Raw genomic sequence first — 17,148 nt, 5'->3', positions numbered from 1 at the left:
TTGATAAGCACATTACAAGAGGTTGTCTCAATTAGACCAAAACAATATAGAAAAACTGAAATTCCTGAGTGCACTGAAGCCAGATGATTTCATCACACTCTTCCTAAAACCTTTCTACATCTTCGCTGCATAATCAGGTGTTACAACTTCAATAATGCAGGCAATAATCTTGGTCATCCAAAAAGGTTGTGGTATATAAATAAATAATACACGGACTATTTTTGACTATATTAACAATAACAGATAGCTCAATAAATAAGAGGCAGGATCCGATGTGTCCGAGTTGAACAGGTTTTATTCAGGCAAAAGGGAAGGGACTGGAACGGGACAGCCTGAAATAAAATAGGAAGGAAGGAAGGCAGCTGCACCATTTCATCGACAGTGCAGCATATATATAGTAAAACATTACATTACATTACATACAGTAGGCGTAACTTGTGACAAACGTAAGATAAGAACACATGGGTGGAAGGAGAAGGCGTGCACAAGGCGTGCACGTGGACATGTGATGAGAAACGTCATAGAAGTGTCATGAATGGGCGGAAACATGGAGGGGGCTACCTGAGAGCAGCTGGGACCTTTAACCTAGTGGTGCGCGCAAACGGGCAATGACGTGTTACCAGGGAGAACTGGGGCTATGACTTCTGCACTAGAAGAGGAGACTAAAGTCTGCGGTGTCAGGACGACATGTACCTATATCATATCTGGTATCTGGTGTTTGGAGTACATGTGGATAGAATCTAAAAGTTATCAGGGCAAAGGCTACTTGACACTAAGGCTGGTGCATGCATTTATTCTACATGTATTGCGTGTGCTATGAATATTCTATGAATATTAATACAGTATTTCTCTTACATGGAGACAGAAAGACTAGACTATAGCTGAAACTGTTGATACGGTTCAGTAGCTTAGGAATGCGGAGAAGGAAAGCTGAACTGATAACTAGAAACATAACATATTCTTGGCAGACAGGCAGGCAGAGCCAGGCCGGGCACCGCGCTGCGAGGCAGGAAGTAAGTGAAGGGTCAGGGATGCAGGTGGGGGCTGTATCGCTCCTCTGAGAGGGTTCAGGAGACTGGAGCTTGAATCTGGTGTCCGGGCCCTTTTGAGGCCTAGAAACGGGGACAATTCAATGAATTAACGTGCACACTGTGAAACGTGGCAACACAGGCCTAATACTCGTTGCTTTCACGAGAACTGGAAACTGGCATACTAGAGCTGGACACAACCACAATTGTGTCTTTAATCGATCATAAGGGGATATATGCATATCGATCATGCACATATAACATAGGATGGGGAACACGTAGGCACATATGGCAAGGCAAAATTCACTTTTCCACATTCCCTCCTTGTGCCCTACGTTTCCATCAGGAAACATCAATATTCATGATACCATCTATCTGTTCATATAGCATCATTTGCTCGTCTCGAATTGTCTTGGAACGGGATTTAGGACTAGGAATACAAGAGGTAGCACACATGCCGCAAATCGCAGGGCCACATTGTAAACAGAGGCAGCAACTGAATATGATCATTACTGCTATACCTAGGAATGACAATACTTTCCATCCCCAGGCAGATATTATACTCCAGAGCCAACCGGACCATGTCCAGGTGCCTGGATTCTGGTGTAACTGATGGGCAATTTTATGAAGTCTGGTTATAGCTGAATAAACAGACGGCGCGTTATTAGGAATGAAAATGCAGCAACTAGATCCGATGACTCTACAAGCTCCTCCTCTATCGGCCAGTATGACGTCAAGAACGAGACGATTTTGGAGCACGACAAAACGCATAGCAGATTGTTCTTCAGTTAAGTTACCTAGAGCGGAAGTAGTCTCATTCACTACTGCTTCAAGGGTTCTGGTTAGCCTACGTATTAACTTACTATTCTGGACAGGACCTAAAAAGAAAAAGAAACCTTTATTGAAGTCTTGATATTGTTCTAGAGCAGTTTCAGTTTGATCGACAATTGGGGACTCGGTCTCCCTTTTATGTCTAACGTGTACTAGATGTGTGTTTCTGTGATAATCAGATGGGGCTAGAAAAACTGGTGGCAGTAGGAAAGCAATATAACATGTTCCATCCCAATCGAGGGGCAGACGAACATATGCGGTCTGACCACAAACAAAATAAGAATGACGTGAGGCTTTGAAAATAGATTTCCCACTGTCACTATACTCGACCATAGTAGTACAATCACTATGTCCTACATGTGGGCAAAGGTAAAACATTACATGCTCATCATACAGGCCAAATTCACTATGGAATCTATATTTTAAGCTCTTCACAATCATTTTGGCAGGTAGACTGTGGAAGACACTGTACAACTTAGTAGAATAAGACCAATCAGGCATTGTCCCTAACAGGCACAGCAGTGACAATATAAAGAACTTGCTATATCTTACAGACAACATTCCCAGGTTGCAGAAGGTCAAACTGTTGGCGGTAATAGACGCCTAAAAGGAGTATGACCAGGTCCATTAGAAGTTTCTTGAGTACACCATAGGTTAGGGCCCAGATACAGAAGCTGGGTCTTTATCTGTTTCAGAAATCTATGGCCAGCGATTCAGGTGAATACTTGAACCTCAGTGCAGGTAGGGAACGAAACACTCAGAATGGGGAAAACCTGGCACATTTAGTTAGTGATACTAACACTGACAACTGTAGCATTCAATAATGGAGGTCATTATTCATCCTTATGACCACTGACGTTCTTTTTAATTTTGTAGTTATTGTTTTTCTATTCTTGTCAGGATTTAACACAATCTCCTGCAATGTATTTGTACATCCCTCGTTTAGTTCTTTTAATGTTGCATTTTTCTCCTGCTTTATATATTTTATTCAAATCAAATCAAATCAAAAATCTTTATTCGGATATAAAATATCCATAAAAGCACAGATCATATCATAATAACAGGGGAATATAACAGTCCATTAACATAGAAACAATAAAACAAAATCATATATGACAATACATTTAGCATAAAAACAAATATTTGCAGAAGACCCCATAAGCCAATTAAATATTATAAGTCAATTAACTATATAAAAACAGATTCCATTAAATTCAGATTGAGCCTAACCACAACATCTACTAGTAAATCAATAAAAACAGAATATCATAAGGTGCACATTGAATTTCTAGTGCACACCGTCAATTTTAGAAAGGTGCCTACACGAGCATTTAGTTCATCATCTTCTAACTTACGGATTGTTAAGTAAGCTTCCTCTAGGTGTATAGGTCGAGTACGCTTAAAAAATGGAATCAAAAACTGGTTAGTGTATAGGCTATAAAATGTACAAAAAAATTAAAAGTGGAGTGTTGTCTGCCCACTCCTATCGTCACATGGGCAAGTTAATTGATCCAAATTAACAATGTACCCTAAAGGAAAACACAGTAAAAATGTAACTGTGCCAGCCCTTAAATAAAACAATAATCCTCTCTTCCAACGTCCAATTGGCTTTAAGAGGTAACTAGATGGGGTATTTAATTCCTCCGCAATGGGCAAATAACATTCTACATACTTTTTCTGGACCTCCCTGTAGTGATCATATAAAGCCCCCCGAATCACTTTTTTATTCGTATCAACAGATTCATCCGGATTTGTAAAAATCAATGCATGGTTGATACTACACAAACGATCCCTTACTGCAGCAAGCCATGGTATTTCTTGTCCCTTATTTATTTATTTATTTTAAAGGTTTTATATAGCACTGGCTAGACGGGGAGGTATCAGAGCGCTTTACATGAACATCAGATCAAAGTTACAGGTTACATCGTTACAAAGGTTACACAGTTATTAGAGCATTGCAACATAGTTACTTGTAAGGTCGAGATAAACAATAAGCACAAATACGTAAGGGGAAAAGCAGGCAAGAGGAAAGATTCAGGGGAGGGGGGTGGGCGCTGGGGAAGTAGACAGGTAATGAAGGCAGGAAAGAGATAAGGAGGGTGAAGGACATGGAAGGAGGAGGGGAAGGGCGACGGGGACACAAACCGGAAGACGAGTCAAAGAAACGTCCAAAGTCCAGTAAGCACACTTAAGGTAGTCTCCAATAATCTCTCAGATCAGTGACGCTGCAGGATTCTTCCAGATCGCAAGTCAAAAAAGGGTTGTGCCTTTATGTAATCTGTCATTTTAGTTCAGCATGGCAAATATACTGTGAGATGGAAAATCTGGGCTCCCAGTACTTTCCGACAAAATCTGTTTTCTTCAAGTTGAATACTATTGCACTTTGTGGGTCCCCATATTTCTGCGCCATATGTCTCTGTTGGAATGCACTGTGTTTTGTAGATTTTCAAGAGTGCTAGTATTATCCTTATCTTTTTAGGCTGCGGTAAACTAATGATTGAATTAATAACTTTGGGAAACTTGTCCCTGCTGTATGTCACATGGTCTACCCAAGAAACATTGGTGGAGAAAACAAGCCCAAGGTAGGGAAAAGTGCTTGTGCAATAAAGTTTTTGATCATCTACGATAATAGAGTTTCTAAGATACTATTTTGGCCCACAGGACATACTAAATGATTTTTTGAAAATGATACAGGGATCTAGACTACCCATAAAATCCACAAAACCCCGTACAAAAATTCGTAGAGCATTCGGTGTTCATCAGAGTCATCAGCATACAATAAGGTGGGGACTAATTTGCCGTTAATTTTGGGGACATCGTGTGGGAGGTGGACATACGCCTGGAGGCGAAGAGATGCCTCTTGAACATTTGGGAGCCCACAGACTTGCCCGCGAAAGGGAAACTCTGGGGCAGATGGTGGCAAAGAGGAACATCGCCCGCCTCTGGGGTGCACCAGCACCGCCGAAACAAGCTGAATGGCAAAAAGACATGGATTGGTGCATGCTGCAGGAGAAAACTGTATATATTGTGCGGGGATGCCCCCGAAAGTGGGGGGAGGTGTGGTCATGCTGGAACGAATACAGAGGTGGCATCTGTGAGCCTCCACAGGCCCGCCGATCTGGGGTGGCAGATATGGTGTGACATGTTGCTCATCAAAGCTGAATCGATACACGTTCCACATAAACACTGTCAATGTTTTGTACTGATGCTGTGATTGACCCGACTACACAAAATGTACTGGCCTAAATTTGTTACTGTTACTCTGCAAATAAAAAGTTTAAAAAAAAAAAAAGAATTGGGGGGACATCATTAGTAAGTGCGATCAGAGATTTATGCAAATTATTATTATATAAAATAAAGAGCAGGGGGGGCAAAATACACCCCTGCCTTACACCTCTGTCGATTCTGATGTGCCCTGAAACTTCCCCATTCTTGCACGAGCTCGCAGGTACCTGTGCAAGTATGCTAAAAAATGGACTAAAACATCATCTAAGCTGTATTCTAAAAGGATTGACCATAACCGGGACCTATGAACAAAATCAAAAGCCGAAGTAAGACCCATAAAAGCCAAATATACATGGGTTTGCTGGGCTACGGTATATTTCCCAATGATTAAATTAAGGTTCAAACATTGTTCAATAGTGCCCACTTTACTTCGAAATCCCAATTGGCACGGTTGTAAAATACAGTCATCCTCGGCCCATGTCCTTACTCTGTTATACAAAATCCTCCCTAAAATTTTCATTGTGTTGTCTATTAGGGAGATTGGCCTATAACAGTTAGGTTGGGATTGATCGCCCTTTTTAAAAACTGGTACAATAATGCTTGTAGACCAAGTGCTTGGGAGTGAGACATTAATTAGGTTAATACAAATATTTTATAAAAGGGGCATCCAGAACTCAGGTTTATACTTAATCAAATCAATAGGCAGCCCATCAGAGGTATATATTAATTTATTCTTATTATTTTTATTTCTGTAGCTTTTATTTTTCCCATTCTTGCATTATTTAACACAATCTACTGCAATGTGTTTGCATATCCCTCTGCAGGCTTATTTCATGTTCCATTCTTCCTCCTGACATATGTTTTATTTTATTATCACTGAAGGGCCTTTCATAGTTTTGAACGGTGTCTTCAGCTCACTATACACTTTTTAAATTGTTTATAACTATTTAGTAAGTTAGTAAGCCAAGTTTATTTAGGCAGGGCCCATCAAACATACAAATCAAAACATTAAAAACACTCAGGAAAAAACTTGCCAATATTGGTATAGCCTAGTTTAACAGGACACCTTGTAAAAGCAATCACAATGGTATCTATTTTTGGACCAGGATAACTGGATCCTACCTTGAGCGTACAGTAAAAAGAACAAAAAACAACAAGGTTTCAAAACTGTGTCTTCGGAGGCAAAAACAAGGGGCAAATTAAAAACAGTGTCCTGGGTGGGGAACAGACAACATATAGCTTTTCATACTTGACAAAATAGAACAGGTTCACTTTGCAGCATTCCTGTTACCTGAGCAATGGGATATGAAGCAAATAAAACTGTTAGACAACAAGGAACACAGCAATTTTAAAACAATGAGTTTTCATAATAGGAAATGCAAAAATACACCTTCCTCTACTTTTCAAATGTGAAAAATAGATCTTTGAAGAAAATCCCTTTTGCCCTATTTCTTATTGAATGAGCAGCACTTATTGTTAGTTATTTATTAGAGCCTTAACTTTTTCGAGGCAGCTCCACGACGGCCCCACCCCCATGTTAGAAGCCAAGTTTGACCCTTTATAACAGTTTCAACACCACCCAGGCCACATTGTACCACTGGTAGCAATAATTTGAGACAGAGTTTGGAAATTCAAGACAGACATAACTTGCAACTTTGAGCAAGTAATTTCATTATTAGTCTTCAAGAACCTTATGTCACCTTGAAAGCTTACAATGAAAGAGATCTTTGACTAAATATTCAATGTTAGGCAGATAATGATGACACACTCAGAAACATTGATATTTCTCCAAAATATTCCTTGAAGGTCTTCATAACTAAAATTCTAATAGGGTCTGTTTTGTGGTGCCCATATATGTTATTTTTAGTTGGCTTATTCTGGGCATAATGAATCAGGTTAATGTCAATTGTAGTTTTTAGAAATTCCTGAATGAACAATACCAATGAAGTTGTTTTCACAATCAATCCATTTATGTTTTGACCTTTTATGGAGTGGTCTACAATGGCTTTATTGATTATGGCTTAAGGAACCCTTTATTTTGTGTACAGTCTTTTGTGGCACTGGTGTTGTCACAGAATATACACCTGTGCATCTGGCCTTCCTCCATCCTTGTGCACAACTAGTAGACATAGGTTTGAAAATAACCAGTTTCTATATATTAAGGGAAAGTGGCAGGCTCTGTTTTAGCACGGAACTCTTACTATTTACGGCCATGTTGGTTTCGACTGAGCACATATGTATTTGTGCATTTTGCCTTTCTTTCCTTTGTAGACTAGCTGGTGTAAGGAAATGGATCTTGTGGATACATTTAATTTCTTGCTTAATGCCTGGAAAAAGCCTCACAGCATGTAGCATGTAGCTACAAAGCTGCTGGAGAAAGTGTGACAAGTGACTGAATCCTTCCTCACAATCAGTGCAGCAACATGGTCCCACTCACGTCAGTACAGCTCTGTTATGTATCAATTGGTGCTTTCGAAGAGTTGACTTTTGACAGAAACTCTTCTCACATTCAGTGCAGTGAAAGGGTCTTTTCCCTGTGTGGATTTTTTGGTGATTTAGAAGGTTTATCTTTTGAGTAAAGCTCTTCATACACACAGTGCAATGAAAGGGCTTCTCGCCGGTGTGGATTCTTTCATGCATCAGAAGACTTGACTTGCTAGTAAATCTTTTGTCACACTGTGTGCAGTGAAACGGCCTCTCTCCTGTGTGTGTTCTTTGATGGTACAGGAGAGTTGATGTTTGAGTAAAGCTTTTGTCACACTCACTGCACTTATAGGGCCTTTTGCCAGTATGAGTGTTTAGGTGCTTTTGAAGATTTGACTTGTGATTAAAGCGTTTCTCACACATGGTACAGTGGTAGGGTTTGACCCCAGAATGGACTCTATAGTGAATTAAAAGATGTTGCTTTTGAGTAAAACTCTTCTCACATTCAGTGCATTGATATGGCCTGACACCTGTATGGATATTTTGGTGAGTTAAAAGATTTTGCTTCACAGCAAAGCTTTTATCACATACAGTGCAGTGATACGGCCTCTCTCCCATGTGTGTTCTTTGATGCACCAGAAGATGTTCTTTTCGATTAAATGTCTTCTCGCACATGGTGCAATGAAAGGGTCTCGTTCCCGTATGTAACATTTGGTGGTTTAGAAGATGTTGCTTTCGAGTAAAGCTCTTTTCGCACACTGTGCAGTGAAAGGGCCTCTCTCCAGTATGCAACCTTTGATGCTCAAGAAGGCTTGATATTTTGGTAAAGCTCTTCTCACACTCTGTGCAGGGAAAACGTTTCTGTACTGCGTCGATTCTTTGATGATCTACAAGAAGCACCTTCTGGTTTAGTATCTTCTCACACTCACTGCTCATGAAGCGCTTCTCACTCTTGTGGATTCTTTGATGTTTTCCATGTAAGCAAATGACGGACTCGTTTTCATTCAAGCTTCTATTTTCTGATTGGTTGGCTGCAGAATGAAGAGAACAAGAACATTTTAATTCGGCAAATGATTGTTAAAGGAAGAAATGCATTACTGTAACAGAAGGGAACATGTCAAGCTCTGCCTTGATAAACAAATGATGGGCAGTTGCCGAAAATGATGTGTCATCGCAGGAAAATAACAGGAATCTAGAGATAGACAATATCATAGAAACATACAGTATGCAAGAGTTGGATCATCAACAGTAAGTGGAAAGCAATCAAGCAGTGTCTGCAATGCACCCAACTTTCCAAATCAACTACTCTGTATCTTTTAAAAATTGTTCCCCAGCTGCATCATTACTAAAACTAGGCCACTGTAAAATTCTCCCCTGTATGTATAAGAGTGGCTAATAGAAGTATTAGCGGGAATGACATTGAAGTTTATGATACAAATTCTGTATAATCTCAAAACCATGAATTAATCAAACACGATATTGATATCATCTTAAAACACATGAATTAATAAAACCAGGATCTTTACCACCTATACAACAGGCACATTTTACTTGAATATTTAAACATTTTTGATGTTATTTTGAATTTGAATTTTTCAGGCCCTGTGTTAGGTCTTTAACTTAACAATTTCCTTGGTGATGACTTCCAAATGTTGCTGGGAGGTCAAAACATATGGGTATCACGAAAATAAAGTATGCTTCAAAAGCCAGAATTGCGTGTTAAAGAATTTTCTGCTCACTTTTTATCTTAATTGATCGTATTCCGTTTTGTATATACACTTGAGATTACAAATTATCAATGTCAATGACAATACCGGTTCTTTTTAGTGATCAAAATGATATTTAAGTTCTTTTCACCCTCCTCTGGCAAATACCGGGCACATCTCTGAAGCCAAAACTGTGGCATCAGGGCATGGGGTCCCATTTGGACAGTGCACTCCAAATGTATTGGCCCATTGAGCAGGGAAGCCTACCCTGGGTAACAGGGATCTGCAGCGATGACAGTTTTACACCCAACCTGTCTTCAAATATGGGCCAAGGATTTCATTACCTTGCGATTCATATGGCTGACCGAAGCCATGTAGCATAATTAATGTCAGTTTGTCATGTGCTGGCTGAGGTGGGATCCCATCAGCAGCCTTGTGGACAGTCTCAGGCCGATAGCGCTCCCTCAGGATTCAGTCTTCTCAGAGTTGGGTTGTTTCAGAGAGAAGCCTCCCGTGCTTGGCCACCTTCAACACAGACTAAATACAGATGTTAGGCTAATAGCTAAAAAGTACTGTAAGGGAAATGTGAAAAGAACTCCTGCAAGGGAGAAAGGCTGCTCCCACAGGAAATCCCTAAGGAGGGCCCTCTGACTGGGGGAGAAAAAAAGATTTACTGGCATTAGAGAGATTGTTACTGATGATAAGGATATCCAAGATGATCTGAGACATTACTTAAGGAGGAGGATGGGAAAGGACAGAGGCCAATGGAGGTGTCAGTTCTTAAAAGCATGCAAGCCAAAACCCAAATGTTTATGTTTATGTTTATGTTTGGCATTTATAAAGCGCATCTTATACCCGCGGGCGTCTTGGCGCTGGAATATTTGCATGATTGTTGTTCAGTACGGCTTGCGGTGTCCAAAGTAATTTAGAGAAACAACTATTGGTTAAACAACCAGGTCTTTGCGAAACTGCAGGAGGGACGGGCTTAGTCTAATATCTTGCGGCAAGGTGTTCCATAGTTTAGGTGCAGCTGTCAAAAAACGACGGTCGCCCCAAGATACTGTTTTGGACCGAGGGATCGTTAGTTGGTTGAGATTAGAGGACCGGAGCTGTCTAGGGGGGAGATATCGAACCAACTGGTCCTTTAAAAATTGGGGACCTTTATTGTTTAAGGACTTGTAGACTAAACATAAGGATTTGAATTTAATCCTATTCTGGATTGTCAACCAATGTAGTTCTTTTATTGTTCCTGATATGGCCGTAAATTTTGGAAGTCCCGAAAGTAGACGTGCTGCAGCATTTTGTATCGACTGCAGCTTTTTTAGAACCCTGACCTGAGTGTTTAAAAATAAACCATTGCAGTAATCAAGTGCCGAAAGGACCAGGGAGCTAACCAGAGTTTTAGTGGCAGCTGCTGGTAGAAACTGACTTATTTTCCTGATCATGCGTAGCTTATAGTGGGCTGTTGATGCCACTTTATTCGCATGGTCCATAAAAATTAGACCATCGTCAAAAGTGACTCCTAAATTTCTGACCTTAGCCACTCGTGTCGGGGATGCTCCGAGAGTAGATGGCCACCAGACTGAGGACCAAGGTGGTTGGAGTGGTCCGAAAATGACCACCTCGGTTTTTACCGAGTTGAGTTTTAGGCTGTTTATCGCCATCCACTCTTCTATGGCCAGCATTCCATCTTGAAATCGTTGGGCCACCTCCAGACCATCGCCTTTAATGACTAATACCAGTTGCGTGTCATCTGCATATGAAGTTAGGCTCATCCCATGGCTTTTGATGACACTAGCAAGGTCCGACACATAGATATTAAATAGTGTCGGACTTAGGGATGAGCCTTGAGGAACTCCACACGGCAAATGCGGTCAGACTCTTAAAAGCTTAGGGTATTATCATTAGACAAAACGAGTAACACAATAAATCAAAATATGCTAACATTAACTTCAACCTTCTGGTTCCTTACCAACTGTGAAAAATAGCTGTGAGATAACAACACTATTAAATAATATCCACAACATCCAAAATATTAATAAAGATCTTTGAGCTGTGGGAGGCAGTATGCAGGGATGAAAAACTAAGACCAGGCTTACTTTGGATTTGAGAAAAGACCCTACTCAAAGATGTTAATGATCTTTGCGTTAGTGGGAGTTTGGTTGTGGGATCATATAAAATATCCTAAATAGCAGACATAATTCGACTGCTATTCAAGTAATAGGTGTGATGTCTTATTGCAACACACAAATGGAAGCTCCATGCTGTTGATTCCTGTGACTGAGTGCACAGTATTAGGATTCTTAACAACAACAAAAAATTGCCTACAAGGCTGGACTTCTAATTTGCGTCAGATTCTTTTCAACCACAGGATACACCTCTCCCTTTTCTGCTGCTCCCATTCCACTAATTACATTCATCTCTGCATTGATTTCATACAGTATACAGCTAATTCAGGCATTCAGAGACCCAAGCGTTCCAGACACCAATCTGAATGGAGATGTAAAACAGGAACTTCTTTCAACTTCCATCCTGATGGCAGCATTGATCCAATGCTGTCACTTTGTTTTCACACTTTGTGATGGGAATTCCTCTAACCTCAACCACAATTTTTTGAAGATCAACACAGACAAAACAGAAGTGATAGAATTGGAGGGGGATCCCCCGTATGGAATGACTCATGGTGGCCAGTAGAGGCTAGGAAGTGCCCGTTTCCCGTCTCTAAGGTTAGGAACCTGGGGGTCATCTTTGATGACAAGTTAAATTTTTCCGCCCAGGTCAATAGCTTGACATCCTCCTGTTTTTTTCTACTAAAAACTCTGAGAAAGATTTTCCCATTTATTTTGCATGAGCTTTAGAAGACAGTAATGGTGAGTCTTTTTCTATCCAAATTAGATTACTGTAATGCCCTTTTTTTGGGTATAGACAAAACGCAGATGGGAAAGCTCCAGTCCCTTCAGAATGCAGCAGCAAGGCTGCTTCTGAACATTCCCAGGGGCTGTTCAACCTCAGCGGGCATCAAATCACTGCATTGGCTTCCAGTGCAGCAATGTGTTGATTCAAGGCCTTGTGTCTGGTTCATAAGGTGCTCTATGGAGGTGGCGCCGACGCAATCTCCAAATATTTCACGTCCTATACCCCCACACGCCTTCTAAGATCTACTAACCTAGGTCTACTTAAAACGACTAGGGTTAAGCGGGCCAGATGGGGAGGTAGGACACTTTCCAACGGGGAAGCGCATCTCTGGAATAGACTACCTCTGGCCATGAGATTCCAAGCTGATAGGAAGTTGTTTAGGAAGAATCTTAAGACGTTTCTTTTTGTCAATTAAACTGTTGAAGTTGTAGTTTCAGCTTTGCTTACACACATCAGCGCCAAGACGCCACGGCAATCGAGCGCTTTATAAACTCCTATCCTATCCTATCCTATCCTAACCTGATGCTTTAAGGAGATAATGTTATCATAGTCGGTACCCTCCCACTAGCTTCTACATAAGTGCATGAGGAAGTAGTAATTACTTCAGCGGTGTGCGCAAATGTGCGAGCCTTCTGCCTACCTGAAGTAAATCACTGAATAAGAAGAGGTGTGAAAGGAGCAGGAAGGCACAAACAGCTGCAGGGTGTTCTACACCGTCTGATAGTCCTGAGTTACAGCAAGCCTTTTTGTGGTACTTGAATGTAGAAGCTGCTACACTGGGCAAAACTATTTATGATTTGAATACTCATCAGGAGACAGTTGGAGGAGTCAGTAGGAGTTGGGCTGATCTAGGAATAATAAGATATCAATTTACACGTAAAAAGTCAACCAGCCAGTTTGCATGCATTAAGACGGATATGCACAGTGGGCTACTTTCAGACAAGTCAGACATCCAAAAGCTCCTCGTAGTCCTGCCTTTGGGTGAATGCAGGCACCTTGGATTCAACACATGGTATTTCTGAAATGTTGACCTTTGTGTGGAGGACTGAAGGGCATCCCAGGGTTTGGCAATGTCTGTGTTTTTGATTGGTTTTTTTTTTTTGCATCACGTCAACCTGAAGGCTGAAGACATGCTCACCATTGAACGAGATGTTGGGAAGGTGCTGTTTCACCGTAGGCAGGAAACCAGCGATCTGGATCCAGGGATGGTGGCGAGTAAGATTCTGGTTAAATGAGTCTAGAAGCGCTGTCTACATCATCCAAGGCCCATCTGATGTTCTCAGTAGAAATTATTTTGCACTTTGCAACCCGCATTTCTCCCCTCTTCCTCTGTGCCTTAGGGAGGTGCGTGATGATATCTTGCATTTCCTCCCATTTATGCCCATCACAGTGAGAGAGTAGGTCTACTGAAATTGTGATAAGCTAGTATGTGTCAGCCCTCACTATCGCTCACGTGTCGGAGAAGTATACAAAAAATGATATGGATAGAATGCTTGAATAAATGTCAGCCTCTGGGAATTACTGGAGGCTGCGTCCCGTCCAATGTTATTTTGTACATAATGCCATCTCAGTTTGGACCCAGCCATAGGCAAATCAGTCCCGACCGTGCTCCAATCGGAACAGTCCAGCTCAAACTTCAGGCAAGGTTGTCCCTGAATCAGAGCACAAGCAACATAAGACCAGTATTGCCATGATTGGGCTCATCCGTCGGGTGCAGCTTTGTTCCAGTGGCGCAGTGAGCACGGGATCCATGTCCGGGCATACCCGACACACATAGGGCATCACATTGAGTATAAAAACAGTGATGGGTGGAATACTTGAATTAATCTCAGACACTGGTAATTACTCAAAGCAGCATCTCAGTTCATCTCAAAGCAGCATCTCAGTTTATTGCTATTTTGCACACCATGCCACCTCTGTTTGGACCCAGTCATATGAAAATCAGTCTTGAGCCTATTCTAATAGGAACAGTCCAGCCCAAACTGCCAGGCCAGATCCTTCCTGAACTGCAACACAACCAACCCAACACTGTCTGGACTGCTCTTACTGAAGCAGGATTAAGACTGATTTGTTTATGGCTGGGTCCAAACTGATGTAGCATAAAGTGCAAATTAACGATGGACTGGGATGCGGCCCGAGTACTTACCAGTTGCTGAGTTTAATTCAAGCATTCCAGCCACCATTTTTGTGTTTTGTGTACGTCAACTTGTCAGCAGCATCTATCCACCTGCTCTCTTTGTCAGATAGAGGGACATCATCTGTTGCCTGTGCTGAAGCACGTTTGTGTGTTGTATGTACAACCATTGAGTCTGTGGGACTTGACCATATACTTGACGGATACACCAGATCACCTGAACCCGGTTTGAGCTGGTTTTCAACCTTTTGGGGTTAGACCCTGGTTTTAGCTGGCTCTCAGAAATTCTTTGCAGACTAAAACATGCCCTTGAGCAAAGGGGTAATGCCAATGTCTTTGAAAGGATCTCCACTAGGAATGCATCTTCAGCTTGTAATTGTGGGCTGTCCTCTGAATTACATTTGCAGATAAGTAGAGATGTCATGCAGTAGGGATGTTTGGTAGAGTATCTGTCGAGATCAGGTTCATCTGTGAGATCCTCATTGTGGTCCTCCGATGGGTCATTCCCTTCTCTGGGCACTAAAGGCTCCAAGTACCGGTCGTTATGGTGATAAGGACAACCAGGGTGTGAATCATAGTAGAGAGAGGAGGGAGGGACTGTGGAAAGTGTTGTGTGGGGGCATTGAAGTGGCAGTGGTGAAGGGGCACGCCTATGAGAAAGGTAAGAGATGGCAGGCTTGTCCCCAACCCTTTTGGGCCTTGGAAGCGTACAAGGCTGAAAGTGTGAATCTTCTTCCTCAAAGGTCAGCTTCTGCTTTTTGAGGATGTGGAAGGGAGTGCGAGTTCGGAAGCAGACGGCTACACAAGATTATTACCCATGTACGGGTGTTTGAAAATTTTATTTTGCCGCCTTTTCAGGGACCTCTAGCAGCAGCAGCTGGATAGAGCCTTCTATGTTGTCGGATCTTGGCGTTGAGGATTCGGTCTCCCTCAAGGCCAGACTGAATGGGTTTTTTGCCATTGAATTTGGCTCCAAATCTTGATGTTTGGCGCCTCAGTTCCGTTAAGAGGTGGAGTGGTTAAACACCACTTGGTGGAGGCTTGCTTGGAATCAAGGGAGGCTCTCAGGGTCGAATGGTGTCTTCTGGCAGTCATACCCAAAAAAGCAAAAGGCTCGGCAGACCTCCTTGTCGTGCTCAAGCAACAGAGGTTGCATGCGCTGTGATGTTCGGAACAGGTGTACTCGTCAATGCATCCAGAGCAAAACTGGAAAGATGTCCATTCCATAACACCCCATATAGTCATTCTCTGGAATACGACTTGAAAGTATTGAAGTCCTGTTGATTCCAGTAGGTGGGGGTGTCAATTGCAGTACATCGAAGAGTGGTCGATGCAAGGATTCCATCCAAGATGCTTGTGCACTGGTGAAAATCCTCTGATCGTGCGAAGGATAAGCAGCAATTGATTTTGATGCCAAAACGTTCAGAAGTTGAAGGCTGGTCCAGAAGAAACCGTCCAAGAATTTATCCTTCCTGGAGCTGGCATTTGAAAGGCAACATAACACACAAAATGCACAACTGTGGTCAAGGTCATGTGTATATGGTAAATGAGTAAGTTATGTGTATATGGTAAATGAGTAAGTTATCCTCTCTAACACCCCTGTGATGTCATGCACCTAGCTTGGGGAGACATCCCTTAAGGATAAGAACCCTCACTCACCCGAAGGTGACATGCTTCATCATATGGGTCCCCCTTACCAGTGTAGAAAACCTAGTCCACACTGGGAGCTACTACTCCGGGATCTTAAAGGAGGAGCTCAGAGATGTTTTATGGGCAAAGGGATGATAATCCCATATGTGAGCAAGATAGGTGTAGTGAGAATAGCAGCGCTGTGTACAACATTAACAAGTGAGTTTAAAACTATCTAAGGGGATACACTAACTATTTTATTGATGTGCTCCGCTTGACAGGGTTAAAAAAGGAACAGCACAGTGGTATAGAGGTAGAACCACTGTCACTAAATGGTCGACATGTTTCAGCCTCTTGATCACAAGGTATCATCAGCTTTCTTCAGGACCAGTTGGAAAAAATGTGATATTGCTGCTGCCAATATGTGACAAAAACAGAATTAAATTGAAATAATACTCCACCGGTATTCCTGTCTTATATTCTGGTGATCAGGTCATACCCAGGTATCTGCAGGGTGAAATAGCAAAACGAAAAGAGAGAAACATATACACATTTGGTCAAAATCACACATGTACCTTAGATATGTATCATCTGTTTTAATGGTGTAATATATTTAGGATTGTTACACTCATAAGGACTTACCCTCAATAAGTAGGAAATCCTGCCTCACCTCTACCTGGCAGGCTGCTCTGGGAGGAGGCCCCGCACTAAGGGGAAAATGTAATACATATTCATGTATCTATACTTTATAACTGCAAAAGGCAGACTGTCCAACAGGTACATAATACAAATTCCAAATTTAAGGCTCAACTAAAAAGGAGCTTGAAGGCACTCAAAGGGTATTACAAAGCACTGATCCATACAAACACATGAAGGAGCATAGAGGGAGGAAATTCTTATAACTAGGTCTCTTCCCTCAGTCTCGCCTCCCAAATCAGAGTTTAAGTCATAGTCCTAACCCCTCAGTCTTACCTGTCCGTCGGTACCTCGTGGCTCGGATAGAGCTAGCCCCGGGAGGTACCGAACGGCAGGAAGGCTCGCTGTTTATGTAGGGTGCCGGATTGTTTGATTGCCCGCAGCTGCTGCAGCGGGGGCCTAATGTTACGAGGGCGTCTGATCTAATCGCCTGTTTTTCAAAACGCGCATGCGGTAAAGATCGCTGTCACAAAACCACGCATGCGCATTGTGCACACTTCACTGTGTGTAGCGCGATCGAGCTTCCAAAGCAGTATCCTGGTCCTGCGCATGCGCGAAA

General features: G+C 42.0%; 1 protein-coding gene across 1 annotated transcript in view; it reads right to left on the bottom strand.

Annotated features, from left to right (window-relative positions):
- Positions 1-2,857: 2,857 nt before the first annotated feature.
- LOC144772327 (uncharacterized) overlaps positions 2,858-17,148 on the bottom strand; it is a 78,513-nt gene continuing 64,222 nt past the window's right edge. The window contains exon 8 of the mRNA XM_078656569.1: positions 2,858-8,539. Coding sequence (XP_078512695.1) covers positions 7,518-8,539 — 1,022 coding nt within the window. The 3' untranslated portion in view covers positions 2,858-7,517. The remainder of the gene's footprint in view (positions 8,540-17,148) is intronic.

Source organism: Lissotriton helveticus, chromosome 8 (assembly GCF_964261635.1).
Source record: "Lissotriton helveticus chromosome 8, aLisHel1.1, whole genome shotgun sequence".
Taxonomy (NCBI): Eukaryota; Metazoa; Chordata; class Amphibia; order Caudata; family Salamandridae; genus Lissotriton; species Lissotriton helveticus.
This window is presented reverse-complemented; position numbering and strand designations above follow the sequence as displayed.